Source organism: Colias eurytheme, chromosome 12 (assembly GCF_061535395.1).
Source record: "Colias eurytheme isolate Ceu_HAF_F1 chromosome 12, ilColEury1 Martin Lab GWU primary, whole genome shotgun sequence".
In the NCBI taxonomy this organism is placed as follows: Eukaryota; Metazoa; Arthropoda; class Insecta; order Lepidoptera; family Pieridae; genus Colias; species Colias eurytheme.
The window spans coordinates 3,903,046-3,922,166 of NC_142991.1; the positions used below are offsets into that span (position 1 = coordinate 3,903,046).

The 19,121-nt window shown below is 33.2% G+C and overlaps 1 protein-coding gene across 1 annotated transcript; it reads right to left on the reverse strand.

Annotated features, from left to right (window-relative positions):
• Nucleotides 1-16,883: 16,883 nt before the first annotated feature.
• On the reverse strand, nucleotides 16,884-17,660 carry LOC149903901 (uncharacterized). Its single transcript, XM_090108194.1, has one exon. The coding sequence runs from the start codon at nucleotides 17,658-17,660 to the stop codon at nucleotides 16,884-16,886; it is 777 nt and encodes a 258-aa protein (XP_089964320.1).
• Nucleotides 17,661-19,121: the final 1,461 nt, after the last annotated feature.

The following is a 19,121-nucleotide window of genomic DNA, read 5'->3' on the forward strand; positions in this document are numbered from 1 at the left end:
ATTACATTCCTTAATATGTAATCCCATTAGATACAAGTTGTATTCCTAAAATCATAAAAAAATCCCATCAAAAACAAATTGTATTCCTAAATTCAATTCAAACATTAGTTTATTTTCATGAGTCACAGGCTAAGGTCCAAGGCGTTTACTTCAAATATACAAAGTCCTAGAAATAAAACTTCAATAGTTATCTCTTCCTATACTTTCTTCTATTACCTGCCATAATCTCCACCTAATCTTATACCTACATTATAATATATAATTATCTTGTACCTATTTATGGAATTTTCATAACTCTTCATGTTATTAAAGCCGATTACAGAAATATACAATTGTCAAATACATGATGCCGGCTGTACACACTCGCCGAGACACACCGAGACAGGCCGAGAACGAGTATGTACATGGTGCATTCGTCTTGTCTCGCACTCTCGTGTCTCGCCTCGGCTGTCTCGGTCGCTGGTCGGTTTTTTGCGCCCGAGTCAAATAGCGGCAGTACACATGGGGCCAAGGCGTTGGGCCAACGTGTTGGGAAAAAATGAAGGATATCAAGATTCCTGTTCACACATTGGCGTACTGATCATTCTGCATTGGCGCTTCAAAGATGGACGTAGTCCGTAGAAGTTCTTGCAGCCGCGGCAATTTATTTATATACAGTGCGTTTAATTATTACGTACATGTGCATCAATAACAATGAGTGTACTCTGCCGTCTGCGATGATACCATTTTCCAATCTCTATTGTCCTTTTTTTATAACTGTATAAATAAAACATTATTATGTTTAGATTTTTTCAAATGTTTAAAATGTGTACATTTTACATTTAATTTAATTTTAACTACTTACCTATAAAACGAAACTTTAAAGATTAGATTTTAGATATTATTTTATTAAATGATAATATTATTTATGTAATAAAGCACAATTTGATCAAAATCATGCTCATTGTATATTGTTATTTAATTTTTAAGAACAAGTAACTTTTTAATACTATTTTACTCATTTTATAAATATATTCATTTTTTTATCGCATTGTATGAAAGTTAGATAAGAAAAACATCTAGAATAATATAATAAATAGAAAATAGAACATCTAATTTATTGAGTCATATGGTTTTATTTTTGTGTAGTTCATGCCGTGGATTCCAAATTATTCCTTCATGTCGATACAAATCTACGAATTGTAAAACCTCGGCGCCGCCATCGCTATCGGAACATGGTTAAACGTAAATTTCATTGACGCGCAACGATACTGTCTCCGCTGACGAGTAACAACAAACTGAACAAGACACCAACGTGTGAACGCTGTTTGTGGAGCGCGCCAAGATCCTTTGATGTGTGCACAAAAAACCGACAACATTCGGTTGGCCTGCCAATATTGGCGCCAACTAGGCTAATGAAGCCAACATACCGCCAAGTAGCTCTCTACACGTTGGCCCAACCCGTTGGCCCAACACGTTGGGCCCATGTGTACTGCCACCATTAGGGTCTCGTTGAGTCTCGCGAGGAAAACGAGAGCGAGCATGTACACAGTACACACTCGTTCAGTTAGTTGCTCGCTGACGTTATTTATGAACGCACGTGTTTCACTATGTGGTCTAATGAACGAGAATTACAGTTTTTGGAGTGCTATCAAACAGAACCTTTTTTATGGAACTTATTTTTTATGGATTTATTTTAAACTAGCTTTCCGCCCGCGGCTTCGCCCGCGTTTTCAAAGAAAAACCCGTTCCCGTAGGTTTCCGGGATAAAACTATCCTATGTCCTTTCTCGGGTATCAAAATATCTCTATACCAAATTTCATGCAAATTGGTTCAGTAGTTAAGGCGTGATCGAGTAACAGACAGACAGACAGAGTTACTTTCGCATTTATAATATTAGTATGGATTGGCCAGAAGGTTCTGCCACCAACTCAGCCAATTGATTTTCCATTTTACTTCCTAAACAAAGAAGCGTTTCTATTGATTCCTTAAAAATACAATAAAATACATTAACTATTCAGGAAGTTTTTATATTTATTTCCCTGTTTCTACTGCGGTGCATAGTAATCATCCACCATCTTCTTTTTCTCCATGGTTTGAAAATTTTTTTTTTTATAGTAAATGTTTAAAAAATTATAATAGCTCACGGCACAAAGACAAATAGCAGCAGCTATTTCTACGTCCATTCTCGTGTAAGTCTTCAGTTCAAATGTTAGAACGAGTGTGTACACTGTACAGGCATGCTCTCGACGAGAGTCTTTTCGGCCGAGACTCTCGACGAGAGGCTCTCGACGAGTGTGTACAGCCGCGGTGACGTTTCAAAGGAATTGTTTCTTGATTTAAAAAGGAAAGTTAGGATAAGGAAGTTCCTTACATTAATTGGCTTAACATGTAGTAATAATTATATATGTAGTTACTCATAGACATGACCTAATTACAGCTAGAAGATATTGCTATTACTTGATTTTTGCCATATAAAATTAAAAAGTGAAGCTTTTTAAGGAAAGTTAGTTTTTAATCAAAATAGTCATGTCTAACCAACCAAGCTTACGGCGAAACAATAGCGTGCATTTAGCAATTAACGAATAGGTACAGGTAAAATAAATTCATTTGTTGAAAAAATATATAGAGCGCTGTAGAAGTTCTAAGTATCTTTCTATTATAAGACATTTTGTTTACAGTAACGTATCTGTTTGCTATTATAGTTATCTAGATATACAATATATATACACACATACAATACATACCATGTAATATACCGCACTCATTACCATTCCCGCTTAGAGGTGTGGCTGTTAAGGCATCGTAAACTTATTTACAAAGTGATAATTGGAACGTCTGTTTTGTTTTTATCTTGTAATTTTGTGTAATTACAATGTATAATACTCTAATGCTTCAAACTTCAAACTTCATTAATGTATCGGAAATTAATAATGAATTGATAAACCTAATACATACAATTTAAAGAAATGATGTATTCAAAACAAATCTAGGTTATTATAACATACATTCTTTAGTTTGAGGCTTCAAAGAAACCTAATAATAGCATGATTTCTGGGAAACCTCAAACATAGTGTGTAGTACATATCGTATTTATTATTCTCTGTTAATTATAGATAAGTATTGTGTAATGTAATTCATTTATAAAAAACCGTCAGTCTTGCATCATGGAATTAAATAAATATATTTAATTTAGGTATCAAACATAGTTATATGATAAATTATGTATTATAATTGTTATTTTCTATGTATTTACTATTTGATAAAAAAAAATCAATTCTAAAACCTGAAGGTCCATGGAAATGAAGCAAATACGGAATTTTATAGCATTAATTAAACGTCATGTAGGTATATTATTTTGAAATCGAATGCACAATTGAAACTAATGTATGCATGCATAGTTGCAATAGGGAAACTGTAGTGTAGAAGATTTGTGATGTATTTATTTTTGGATGACTTGCTTGCAAAACACGGTCCAAGGCGGAAGTTGAAAACGTTTCTTCAAACGAATCGTAATTAATAGTTTTCTGTTTTGTTTTTTGTTGATAAAGGTAAACAATTGTTTTTTTGTGTTCGTAATGCACCGATTTTTTAAAATTATTTTCAAGGTTTAGCTTTTCTATTCTGTATTAAGAATTTTTAATTACTTATAACCTGGTTGTCCTTCCTGATCAAGCCGCGGTCAAACAATAAAATATAGGTAGATTTAGACTTTAGGCGTCGCGTCGCATGAAACACGCCCTTTTAGCATTTCATTATTATCACAAAATAATAGTGTAAGTTGCCAATTGTATTTCATTAATTATTTAAATTGGTGACTTCATCGTTACATTAAGGTCTTTGTTAATTTCGTACCTTGTGTATGTGATATGGTAATTTTATAATTATTTATGATTGCAGTTATTTGCTTATGAATCATCTAAAACAAATAAGACACAAATAAATATTTCACCACATATAAATATAATTAAAGATGAAAGACATGCTATTTATTTAGCGTGTAGTTAACAATATAGGTAGGTGTACGTGTGAAATTTTTACGATATTGTTTCTTTTTACACATAAATTATTACGGTTGTTTGCAAAGCTTTTAAAGTTTGACGAACCCAGACGTAGAGAAGGGCGTGCCGCTAAACATAACATGTTACTGAATGATATCATATTACGGTAAATAAAATTACGTAATTAAATTGAAAACAAGATTATATTTTGTTAATTTAATTAAAGTGTTATTACGTAAATACATACCTATTTATTTTGTTAAAATATTCAACGTCGGTAAGTACTAGTTTCATTAAATTCTATCTATCATTTGCCTGTTTTTGTTACTATGGCAGAGGCCAGAGATACGAGTTCTAGGAAGTTTAATTTCACAACAGCGGGTAAGGGTAGGCAAAAATTAATAATTATTGGTTCATATTGTTTCTCTCATAAATATGTTGTTAATAATATATTAGATACCTGCCTATTGTTGTACTTTATATTCAATCAATTAACTTGAAAATTGTCCTAATTGCTTTCTCATTAAACTTTTATTTACAAATACCCTCTTCACAACGATAACAGAAAATGAAAACGACACGATTGTTGCTGAATCACACCAATTCGAAAGGTCAGTTACAGTCGGGAGTCAATTGTTTCCTCGTTGGCGCACTCAGATTGTTATCTCAATTAATATTCTAATGTTTATTTTTAATTTAGCGATGATTGAGATGTGTGGCTGTGAACTGGTTGATCTATATTTATGTAACGTTTAAATGATGATAAAGTGTAGGCCGTAACGAATTCGATTTACGTATATTTTACAGTACATACCTATACTGATTACTGCAGGTGCGGGCTGGTAAGTTATTTAGTGGAATCAATGCTATAATATGAACATACCTACGTATTATATTTTTATGCCTCAATAGCTTTCAGCCCTTTGCCTACGTGCGCGTTGTCACTTTTAACCATTCTAAAAAAAAACCGGCCAAGTGCGAGTCGGGCTCGCGCACAAAGGGTTCCGTAGCAGCAAATATAATAAATTACAGTTAAATCAACCTATCTCAAAAACTATAAGAGATACTTTGATCAAACCAAAAATCGTTGAAAGAATTAATTAGCATGCATCACCTCTATTTTTTTTAGAATTTTATACCCCGTAGTTATAAAAATAGAGGGGGGGGGACATACTTTTTACGACTTTGAGAGCTGATATCTCAAAAACCGTTCACTTTAAGAAAAATGTTTTTTAGAAAACTTTATATCATTTTAAAAGACCTTTCCATTGATACCCCACACGGGTATGTACATCGAAAAAAAAAATTTCATCCCTCAGTTACATGTATGGGGGGCCCCACCCCCAATTCTTTTTTTTACTATTTAGTGTCATATTTTTGTAGCGGTTCATACAACACATATTCCCATCAAATTTCATCACTGTAGTACTTATAGTTTCCGAGTAAATCGGCTGTGACAGACGGACAGACGGACAGACGGACAGACGGACATGACGAAACTATAAGGGTTCCGTTTTTGCCATTTTGGCTACGGAACCCTAAAAATGTTGTGTGGTTTTATGAAACCACGGTAAAAGTGAAGCTTAGGCACAAAATTATCGTATTTGTACGATAATTATAGTACGGTTCGACCGTCACGCGACATGCGCTACACAGACCAAAAAGTTCGAGACGATGTAATAAAAGTTTCACTTTAAAAACTGTATCAAAATCCGTTGCGCTAAAGTTAAGCATACATAGAGAAAGACGAACAGCGGAAAGGTACTATGTTTTATTTTATAGTTTTATAGGTACTACCTATGTAGTGAAACAATACAGAGTCAAGAAGATACCTACCTAAGTACCTATATCTGCATTATGCATAATGCATACAACAAATAAGTAGTGTAGCAAGACAAGCCAAAAAAGCAAAATCTGGCACCACACCAAATCCGGATTATTGATTGTATTCTTGATCCAGGAAGAATCTCAATTTGCTTATATTATATACCTATTACTAGCTGCGTTCCGCGGTTTTAACCGCGTGGCTCCGCCGCGCTCCTGTTGATCTTAGCGTGATGATATATAGCCTTCCTCGATAAATGGGCTATCTAACAACGAAAGAATTTTTCAGATCGGACCAGTAGTTGCTGAGATTAGCACGTTCAAATAAACTAACAAACTCTTCAGCTTTATTATATTAGTATAGATAGTAATTATGTATTAGCACAGACTAATAATAATATACTACGTATACAAGTATTAGTATAGTCTATAGATGTGAACTTTGATAAAAAAAAACTCTTGATACATAAACTATAACCTGTAGCTGTATTATATTTTCTGTGCTATAACTAATCATACAGTTTATATATATATATATCTATCTCAACAATTAACAAAATAAAAATATCTCATGATATTCTGTTATCATTTTCCATTCCATTTAAAAATATAACTCATGTAATTATTGCATTCTCTTGCATACGATAACACGCTATCAGTATTTTATTTAAATCTCAAGCTTATTAATGTCCATTTATCTTAAATGATGGTTTTAAAAATAAACTGGCACATATTGATAGTGAGACGGCCAATTGATCAATGATCCGTATTGGCTTCGATGTATGAATCTATTAATGTTTTAATTGCATGCATTGTTTCTGGCGCCAACTTTCTTTATCAGTTCATCCATGTGTAGTCCTTATGTTAATTAATAATGAATGAATGTATTTACAGACAAGGCGATCTAGATAGTAAAGGGGGACAGGCAAATATTAACTCGATCCAATTTTTACTCGTACAATGAATGTTCTTTCAATAAAACTTCTACTGAAATAAACGTATATATGCGTCTATTTCAATTTCATTTATTTATGGTAATGGTTAAAAGTAAGTATACTTAGATATAATTATTGATTAATTATCTTATGTGTAGAAAATTTAACAAGAATTTCCTAAAATAGGTATGTATAACAAAATAAATACACATATGGAAACAGAAATGATTACTTACCATCAATTATTGTCCAAAACGTAATACGTACATACGTATACGTAAACGATAAAATATAACTAGTAAAAAGCATATATAAAATTCGTAGATTGAAATTCGATATGTATATGATTTAGTACGACGCGGTAAAAATAAAGAATCCTACAAAAATGCTCAAGTTAAATCGATATAAAACATTTATAGTAACTCGAGCAATGACCATAATATTGACTTCCCTAACTTTGAGTTCAAACTGAGTACACTTGTACTAAGAATATGATTCATGATATACCTTGAGCTACCGGTACTACACATTACAATGCAAAGCATGCTTTATTACATAGTAAAATATATTTTATGTTTAGCAATTTAATTAGTGGTAGTACCGATGACACGGAGAATTAATAATGTTTATGTTTTGTTTGATTAATTCTTAATAAAACAATTATCTTGATAAAAATATTAATTAGTTAATACTCGACCCAAATGAGCCCAGATTTAAATCCGAGATGAAACAAAAATATTATTTATAGGTATTTCTATAAATAAACCTTTCAACAATTTTCAAATTTGGATACTTACATGTGTGCTTCTTTATAAAATTGCAAACAATCAAACTTTTCACTTTAATAGGTAATACCTGTGGGTAATACCTATCATAAATGGCTTATACAAGATTAAAATATTTATGTTCTACATATTCCATTTTTCTCCGGAAAAATAATTATGATGGAATTTCCCAATCTATATAAGGCTTAAGCTATTCTCAAGTCATAATAATAGAGACACGAATAATATAATACGTTTATAGTTACGGGCATCTTATAATAAATTCTAGCTCTTTCTCTTGAGTAATATCGTTATATAATATATAAATAAGTCAATATAAACTTGAAATGGATTAATAAAAATTACTATAAAAAGATAATTTACGTCATGTTTATGCTTGTTTATGCCGTACCCAGTTAATTAGATATAGGTATTAATTACAACTCGTGTGATCGTATAATTAAAGGGTAAGATGTGTTTCTATAGAAAGAATAAAGAAGGTGGTGGACAGTAATAAAAAACATTAAAACAATCCTGAAATTACTATTGTTAATTTGTTAGCATTATCCAAAAACAGATAAAACTGATAGGTTGATAAGATAAGTATAAATACGTTTGTAAGGCGCCACAGCCTGTATCTAAAGGCAGAATTAAAAGATAAATTACTATCTTGTCTGCATATCTACGTTTTATATTATAAGCAAGGATAATGAGATGACTAAATATTGACTAGAGCAGGGGTTCCCAAACTGTGTGCCGCGGTGCCCTGGTGCGCCGTAGAGCCCGTAGAAAGTTAGAGGAGCGCGGGCGCCGTGATTCGTGAGTCTTCTTATATTCGCGAGTACCTTTTTGAGCGCTCGAGTCGATAAGAAACATAGCGTCGTAAATGACATACAGGGTAGGGTGCCGTGACAAAAAAATTAACATGAAACTGCGCCGCGAGCTGAAAAAGATTGGGAACCCCTGGACTAGAGAATCGTCCATCGTTCTGAAACATGACATAGTAATCATGTATGTCTCACCCTTCACGAAGTCACACAATGTCAAATTAGTAACTCATGAATTTATTTTATTACAGGAAAAATAAACGAAGCGAAAGAAGTCTGCTATCAAGCGATAAATGGCGAACCTTTTTTGGCGTTGAGGAAAACTGCAATTGCGCTGATAAGATGGATAGACTATCGTCGAGGCTTTTCGCGGAAATAATTCAATTGAGATCATTTTTACCTGTCATCTTTTATAAATTATCGTGAGGATTGAATACCTACTTGTGCAGTATCACACAAAAATACATTATGTATTCAAATATTTTAAAATGCCAAAAATAAGTGAGGAGGGATTCGTAGTTCCTAAAATAATAAGATATTATATAGTATTATGAAGTGGTAGTAGATCGAAACAAATAAGTCCACCATCAATTAATTTAAGAAGATGAAACGAAAGCTGCACATCTCCTATTTATTTTATAAAAACAATTCGGTATCTAATAATGGAGAAATTCATGTATAGAATTGACGTAAAAAGAATGAGCTTTTAACGTCTACGTAAGGAAAATACATTTAAATAATATTTGACATGCCATGTTAGGGTCCATAATAAATAACAGTATTTCAAAGTATATCTTCTGAATTATTCATTCGGTATTCAATACGGTCGCGAATTTTCCACTGAAATCATTTGGAACATTTTATTTAGCAATAAATATGAAGCTATTGAAATTGTATAATTGAATGAAGAAATCATCACCATATCTCTAATAATAACACATATTAGAGAGTTACATTTACATAGTCAAATAACATGTTATGTTTTCTGTATAATTCATCGTATCACTTCCGTATTTACGAACTTCATTCATCATTAGTATCCGGTCCAATATTTATAAGATCCCCAATGTATATTCTAATCTATACTAATATTATAAGGAGGAAAAGTTTGTAATTATGTAATTATGTATGTATGTATTGTTTTCACGCATAAACCTCTTAACCGATTTTGATGAGATTTGGCACAGACAATCTTTAGACCCTGAGAAAGAATATAGGCTACCTTTTATTGCGAAATATGTACCACGGGCGAAGCCGGGGCGGACCACTAGTCTATCAATAAAATATAAACTGCGTAGTTTCTAAATGTTCCGTTCGCTAAATGAGTGGAGTGGGTATAAATGTATTTACAGTGCGCTAATTCAAACATACAAATTAGCATAAGCTAATGGTCCACCATAGAACTTTACACGAAGTTTTAATGACTCAGTAGGTACCTACTAATAAACAAGAACATGAAGTAACAAACATGAACATTATATTTCGTAGCATAACAAAATTCCATTAGTAGTTCGATCTCGTTTTAAAACGTGGTCGAATTATGACTCACAATGGTTATGTGATCATTACTCAATGTCTATAATAGGATTTTTGGCCCAGATTACTAACACTTTAATTATCAAATACACATTAATATTTATTCATATTTAATTAGTAAAAAAGAAACATAAATTAGATTAGGTAAGTAATCATTTCTTAAGGATTTTTCAAGCCTTGATCAACAGATGTTATATCGTAGGTCATATTAAAAAAAATAGATTTGTCACTCAAACATTCTTTTCATTAAAAGCTAAGTAGGTATAATACCAGTAAAGTATATTCCCATATGAATGCCCTAATAATCACAAATTGACGGAAGCATATAATGTCCAATAATTTACACAATCTCACGGGTTGGCTTATTATACACAAACGAAGCGTGAGAGAATCACCAATTGATTAATGATAATTCGGCGAAATAATAGAGACAGCTTGTTTTTACATTTTTCCTTCACACGGATTCGTAATTTGAGATGGAATCGCATTACTATTTTTATTCATAACTAAAGGCTGAAATGCTCTTTGATCAGTTTTTAGTACCTATATGTAAATTGTAAACGTTTAATAATATTTCATTTTATGGTCACATAATAACTATGTAAGTCACACAATACCTATTGCAGAAAACATAAGAAATAACATTTAATTTTGAATCACATAATGTGTACCTAATACCTAGTACCTACCATAACTATACTTTTCCTCTTGAATCCTTCTACTCAGATTCAGAATTCTAATAATCAAGAAAATCCCGTCAATCAATATAACAACAAAAAGTTACTATTGCATTTACCACCTAACACCTCGAACCTTAAAAAAAGAAGCACTTGATGAACTCACCATGACCCCAGAATCACTGAATTATCTTGTTACTGGATCAATTTCGTCCGGTGCATTCTAAGTGTGGCCGCACTAACTGTCCTTACCTATGCCATATTTAATCGTACGTGAATCATCGATCAAATCGCATTACACATGATTTTAATGGCCTAACCGTCTGTTTGTGTTTAATATGATGATTAATAGACAGTCTGTAGGAATATTTTTAGAAAATTCATCGATAACGACTTTTGATTCAGAAAAATAATGATGATATAGTGCAAGTTTTAATGTTATATCGAATAGGATTATAATGAATCGGGGAATTAGCCAGCACATCATCAGGAAGGAATAAACAATAGTAAGTATATCATCATAATAATTATCAACCCATCTTTATTCCTGTTTCGACTTTTGGAATGAAGTCGGAACTATGGTGGACATCCTAACCTTTGAAGCACCGCTGGTCAGAAGGTTTTAAGTTATAGGAATTTAAATATTTGTTACTTTACTCTTAACATTTATCAATAAAGCCTTGAGGCCCCTTTAACTCTTTAGTCCAGATGTAAAAAGTTGTAAGTAAATCCAAAGGGGACTAATAAATGCTCAATTATTTCAATTCATTGTTGGCTTCCGAAACTGCCTAAAGCAATGTACCATCACATGATGCTATTTTAAACAGAACACATGTGACCCGATACTTTATTAATATTAATTTCTAATAGGGGCATTTGGGAATAAAAAATAGTAATGCGTATCTAATATCCATCGATTACATACTTTTTAGTGACCTCCACGGTACCGTGAGGTCGATCGCCTTCAGAATGCTAATGCTAACATAAATATTATAATATCTATGAGTTTACAATACATACATGTTTACCTACAAACCGTTTACACATTCTTACAGCTCGCAAATCATTGCAAAACGTGAAACGTAGGTACATTTAGATATATTTTTCTGGATACATTCGAAATTCCTAAAAAAAAATTAAATAAACACCTTTCGTCATATACTATGCCACAACTCACATGTGTTCTACAGCTCCATTAATTAGTGGAAAATGTCACTGATTAGTGAAATATAACTTTTTCAATTCGTTCAACTGAAATGCTTCCATTTTACTAGTGTAATATCTACTCTTAAAAATTGCTCCTCAGTATCCGTTCTGGGGTAGAGCGAGTGGAGCCTAGTGTCTATAGCCAGTAGCTCTAGCCAGTGACTCTAGCCAGTGGATCTAGCCAGCTATAGGCGCCAGATCGTAAGGGGCGCCAAAATACATAATTCAAGAGATAACACCTAGTCGTATCATTGAACAATATGCATTTTATTCATAGATGTTTATATTGTTGGAAAATTTGCAGTAGAGTCATGAAATTGAAATCACTAATTAGTAAAATTGTTCCTACTATTTATTTTATAAAAAATATGGTAAGTGTTTACATGTCATTTATAATGAAAATAATCTATGCATGCTTCGATGATAGGGGGGGCCTTTAGAATTTTCGGTTCTACCTTCAATACGTGCTACGCTATCAGTCCTGCAGATGTCGTAGTCGCTCCTGTTGAGTCTGTGGTTGAGTTTTCAACTCGATTTCTAATAAAATATGATAAAAATAATATTATTCTTATTTGGGACGATATGGCAGATGGCTTTTATATGTATACGTACGTAATATTTGAGTTAGATCTTAATTTTTCTTCTGATCATATATTTCTCGCCACGAAAAGAAAATTTGAACTTGGAAAATGAAATATGCGGAAGAAAATTCTGTTGCCGTGATGCTATTATTAAATATTTTATGACACGTTATGCTGATTATTACTCCAAGAGAACAAAGCTCGAGAATACAATTTATTATCTAATAAAACTATCTAAGCTTTGTGAACGTAAACACATCTATTACGCCGAAGTTACACGGGGAATATAAAACAATGACTATTATGCGTTTGTAACCATGCATCGTGATAGTCATGCCGATGCGTGTTTCCGATAAACCTTTTTATATTACCTACTACTTGCCTACTACAATATGTTGACATTCCGCAATATAAAATAGTGTTAGACAGAAGCGTAGCGTGCCTTGGTGGGGCCCCGTATAAAAATTTGTTTGGGGGCCCTTAGGAAGGGTAAAGATTTCTCACAAAAGCGCACGTTGGGGGCCCCCTTGGAGTGGGGGCCCCGTATAATTGATACGGCTGATACGGCGGTAGCTACGCCCCTGGTGTTAGATGTAAGAGTTATTAAAAAATACAGTTCAAAAACATATAGGTAGGTTCATAATATTTATAATTATATTCCTCCATATTGAAGTGATTTTGAATAGGTTTTAGAAATTGTCTAATTATTGGTATCCAACCTAATATCAAGCTTACTTTATAGATTTAATGTAACGCAATGTTTTTTTATGATATTATCAATATTTATTAGTGTAGATGCATTAATACTCGACAACGAGAAATTAAAGTAGAAATATTATGTAATTATATTTGAGAGAGAAGATCATGGTTTACTAGGTGTTTTCTTTTCAATCAGGCTCTACCACAGATTAGTAAATAGTCCTACGTAGGTAAGCTCTACTCTGCTCTGGGTAGTACAGAAACAGAAGAGAAACGTAATTGAATTTATATAAAGCTGACCTATTAATTAAGAAGAAAATTAGTAATGCAAAATTATCTGTAAGTAAGTATGAGTGCTAGTATAAGCACAGATTAGAGAATAGTTACTTCGTAAGTATAAGTAGTATTATATTATCAGTGGTATGAGTTTGAGTTGTGAGGTAGGTAATACATAAATATACCATTTAAACTAGACGCAGACAGAAGTAGCTACTTAATAATTGTTTTTCGTTCAAAGTTATGATTTATGAAGTATTTAATCGTTTGAAATGTGAATTGCAGTGACATCTAGCGATCAAGATGAACACTACGTAAAACCTATTATTTACCTTTCATTTATTAATTTCTACTTCAATTAAAAGATGGCAGGAAAGTTGCAGTTGTTGAAAAATAATTACCTATATAATAAGCTTTATTTATTTCCACCTTACAATTATTAATAAATACATAATCATACGTATTACATTTCAGTTATTTTTTTTTTTTTCCTTTTATATTTATAATAAGTATATATTTTTTATTTTTATTTTTATTTATCTATTCCTTGTTAGGTGGCCCCTTATGGGTAAAAGCCTCCTCCATCTTGTACCAAAGATCCCTATCTTGGGCCATACGCATCCAGTTTTTTCCTGCTATTTTCTCTATGTCGTCCACCCACCTCTTCTTCTGCCTTCCCACTTTCCTTTTGCCGATTGGGCCCTGCCATTTAGTGGTATGGTATGTCCACCTGTCATCTTTATATCTGGAGAGGTGTCCTGCCCATTTCCACTTTTGTTTTAAACTGAAATTAAGTGCGTCTGTTAGTTTGGTTTTCTTGCGAATGTCCACGTTCCTTTGTTTTTCTATTCTTCTTAGTTTCAGTATACTTCGTTCCATAGCATGTTGGCATGATGAAATTTTGTTCTTTACTTGTTCTGTGAAGACCCATGTTTGGCTTGCATAAGTAAGGCTTGGAAGAATACAGGAATCCATTATTGTCTTTTTTATTTTAAGGCTATAATTACCTTTTAGAATTTCTTTTTGGGCCCAGTATTTTTTCCAGGCTGTACTTATTCTTCTGTCTACTTCGTTTTCGTTGCTTTTTGTATCAAAAGAAACCAACTTTCCAAGGTACACATATTCATTTACATAGTCTATTGGGTTTTCCTCTATTCTAATTGTTTTCTTTTGACTATTTGACATAATTTTAGTTTTAGATGCGTTCATGTGTAGGCCGACTTTTATGCTTGCAGAATTTAATTTTTGTAGCATTGATTCTAGCCCTGTTGCAGACTCACTGAAAAGAACAATGTCATCAGCAAACCTTAGGTGTGTAAGTTTTTTATTTCGTATCCATATGCCATTATTTTCCCACTTAATGTTTTTAAAAATATCTTCAAGAACGGCGATGAATAGCTTTGGAGACAAAGGGTCACCCTGGCGTACTCCTCTTCCAATTTTGAATTCTTCACCTTGTCTTTCCAGTTTTACTCTGCTTACACTTTTAGCATAAATGTTTTTTATGATATTTACATAAGCATTGTTGACATTGTTGTTCTGTAAGGCTGTCCAAATGTATGGGTGTATTATGCTGTCAAATGCTTTGGAATAGTCCACAAAGGCTATGTAAAGTGGTTTGTTGAATTCTCTAAATTTCTCTATGATTTGTTCTATTGTATGGATGTGGTCTACTGTTGAGAAGTGCGTCCGGAAGCCCGCTTGTTCTATTGGCTGATTCTTGTCTATATCTGGTGTTATCCTTCGTAGTAAGATTGACGAAAAGAGTTTATATATTGTAGATAGTAAGCTGATGGGCCTGTAATTGCTAATGTCTAGCGGGTTCCCTTTTTTATATAGCAGTATTATATTGGATCTACACCATTGCAATGGTACTTGCTCTTTTTCCAGTACTAAGTTGAATAAATCCTTTAGGTATTTAACTAGGTATGGCGCACCGATTTTCAGGGCTTCATTTGGGATATTATCTTCACCTGGACTTTTCTCGGGTTTCAGTTGTTTAATTTGAGTTATTATTTCACTTTCTGTTATTGGGTCTGGTGCTGTTTTTGCTATTTCTTTTCCACTGATATTAATACTATTATCTTTTTTGTTATTTTGTGTTGTATCATGTGATGGTTTTTCATAAAGAGAAGTATAGAAAGCCGTTGCACATTCTATGATGCCCTCTCTATTTTTGATTTCACCCTTTTCGCTGTTCAGACTTTGTATCCAATTTTTATGAGTTGATAATTCTTTAAAGGCTCTTTTGGAACTCCGGAAAGTTGTCATATTTTTTTCTATTATTGCTCTTCTATGATTAGCATAATCTATTTTGATTGCTCGATTGGTTTCTTTGAACAGATTCTTGAGTTCTTCTCTTGTTTCTTTCGATTTGTTCTTTGTGAACATAAGTTCAGTTCTTCTACGGATTAAATTCTGTGTTTGTTCGCTAATGATCTTGTTTTTTTGTCTATTGTTTTTATCCATTTTAAGGCTTTTAATGATTAATTCTTCCAGTTTGTTGCTGAATGATTGTACAGACTGATCTTCTTTTAGGAATTCTCGTAGTATTGGTAAGTTCTCTTTTAGATTTTCTATGTAGTTTTCTGTCTCGTGTGTATACTTCAATTTGCTGGGCATGGTTTTGATTATTCGACGGTTCATTTTAGGATTTTGTATTTTTAAAGAGCATCTTATCATTCTGTGGTCTGATGGGTAGCTTATTTTATTCAGGACTTCAACATTTGTTACAGATTTTGGGTTGGAACTCAATATAAAGTCGATTTCATTTCTTGTTTTGTGATCTGGTGATAACCATGTCCATTTTCTGGAACTTCTCTTCTTGAAATATGTATTCATGATGGACAGCTTATTCTCCTGAGCGTATTGTATTAAGCGGTCACCTCTTGCGTTCCGTATGCCATAACCGTAATTGCCCAATACGAGATTTTCGTGTGGTTTCGGTTGTCCAATTTTAGCATTGAAATCTCCGATGATTAATCTGTTATTGTCCGCTAATTCTTGCGCTCTTGATAGGTCTGTGTAGAATTTTGTGATTTCGTCTTCGCTTGAACTCTCTGTGGGAGCATATACTTGAATCAGTGATAGTGTTCCTTCCTTGAAATTCAGTTTTAACAGAGCCACTCTTTCTGATATTCCTAGAAAGCCCGATATGTTGTCTCTTAGCGATTTCTTTATTAAAAATCCTACACCATGAAGACCTTGAGTCTCTCCCATATAACAAAATATGTATTCTTTATGTTCTTCAATGGTGTATCCTACCTTTTTAATTTCTGCGAGTCCTATGATATCCCATTTTATTTTATCTATTGCATTGTTTAGTTCTAAGGTCCTTACTTTAGTAGATAAGGATCTTACATTAAATGTGCATATCATGAGGTGTTGTTCTCTTCTTGACATTAAACTATTGCGTATGTTGTGTTTTTTTATATCATTTTGTTTATTTTTATTTGATGGAGGGTAGTGGTCGTCTTGCCCCACGTTGACCAGGCGGCTTGGGGTATTTCTTTTGAAGGTTGATTTAATTAATGTTCTAGTGTTTGTTTTAGTTATGTTTCTGTTGCCGGTGGTCATTTCTAGTTTTTTGAAGTTTCAGATAATGAGGCTGTTCTTCCACGTTCAACATAATTGAAAATATTTGGTTTTATAATCTCTTTTGTGCTACTCTTGGGAAAAGCTGTATTTGTCATTTCTTTCGAGTTTATTTTCTTTTGGGTTGATGTATTGTGTGAGTTGGGTGAGCCTGTTTCTTCTCTCTTTCTTTTATCTCTGGTTTTTTCTGTTGGTTTCTTCACTATTAGTTTATCGTATTTGAGAAAAGCGATATTTCCTTTCTCTCTTTCCCTCACTAGTTGTGGTTGCAGCTGCTTCCGTTGTTCGAGCACTTCTCTAGTATAATCCTCTTTGACGTATATACCTGGTGGGAGATGGGTCTTATTTTTCAATATGATATGTTTTTTCCATATAGACGCGATGGTTACTACGACGGGACGGCTTTTATTGTTCTTTTTACCGATTCTATATATGTTTCTTATTTCATGGCTTTCAATGTATGTTCCTGTTTCTATTATTATATCCTTTATGTAATCTACCATCTCTGCTTCTCCTTTTCCAGACTCTTCAATTCCAAAGAAGACTAGGTTATATTTTCTTTTTTCTAGTTCTATTGTGTTTAGTTTTTGTTCCAATGAAGAAATTTTGGTTTTGAGTTTAGTATTTTCCTCCGTTAACGCTTTAAACCTCTCGTCTATTGCCTCCATAACATTCTTTGTTACTGCCGCAGTTAAAATTTTTGTTTGTTGATTCAACTTTTCGTCGATTTTTGTAAAAAGCAATTCCATACTTTTATCCATTTTATTTGTTTATCGAAGCAATACTACTCAGTGGAAATTTATTTATTAATGATGGTCACACTGTCACAATTGACTTGTCTATGTCAAATGACGTTGACGGTTGATTGACATTTGACAATTGACACAATAGATCGTTGTTATGGCAGCTCTGTTGAATGATTTGCAAATTGTTTGGTTTTTAGTTGCAGTTTTTTCTGATAGATTTTTGTTTTGCACTGTGATTATTATCCAATTTTGTCGTTTACGGTCACACTTAGCGGATCATGCGTCGTAACGCCACAAAGGAGCACTTATTTCACTATTATTGATTTTTATTTGCGGAGGACGTTGACGTACGTGTTTACTTTGAGACCGCCGGAAACGGAAAAAAATAATTACCTACTGAAATAAAATATATATGAATTCAATCTGAATAAAAGTGAAGTCCCGTGTCCCCAAGTGGGGTAAGGGGCAGATGCATTATGCATACATCTGTTTCACTGATCGATTTTCTTTAGGGACTAGTAGGTGATCAGCCTTCTGTGTCCTGACTCCTGCCAGACCGAGACTTTTTTTTTCTTCATCTACACCGGGAATCGAACCCAAGGCCCCTCGGTCTACGCTCACGCGTCAACCACTGTACCAAGGAGGCGGTCCAATCTGAATAAGGATCTCCAGTAAATATTTGCTATAGATTAATTTTGAATATTATATTAATTATACTCATTACTGACCTGTTGTTAGTTTTTGTTTTGCCAGAATTAATATTTAGGCAAATTGTTTAAGTGGGTAGATAGTAATTAGCGTTACATAGCCGTTATACAGGGTGTCCCACTATTGGTATACTAAGCGCGAAGGGACTTGTAGTTTTGCATACACTGATCACGTAAAAAATACTTAAACAACAAAGTACACCAAAAATATTTTGCTTAATTTTTCCTTAAAATCCATGTTTTCGTCTCTAGCTTCGCGCAGCCGGCATATGCCGCTTCGTTAATGTGAGCATTTTGTCTATGAAAACATAATCTTAAATGATAGCTCACGTGCGGGTGGCAAAGTTGAGCGGGTTACTTGTTAGGGGTGTGCACATAGAGTTTTAAGAATTCATCTATTTGTCAAAAAAATTCGTCTGGAATTTTATAAGTATTTTTTACGTACTCAGCGTATGCAAAACTATTACCTCCTTGGGGCTTAGTATACCGTTGCTGGGACACCCTGTATATTGATTTCAATACTTTTCAAGATGACAATTACTTTATAAAAATAAGATTGCAAGCAAGAATCCTCTTCCTGCTGGGTAAATAAAGAACTAACATTCATGATACTGAAGCCTCTTGAGAAAATGGAAAAGATAATAAATTGTGACTAGGTACTCTATATGTATTTTGTAAAATAAATTAACTTACTGCAATTTCTAAACGTATTAGTTGTATACGTAGTATATTATTATTAGTCTGTGGTATTAGGTATATGTTATTTCGA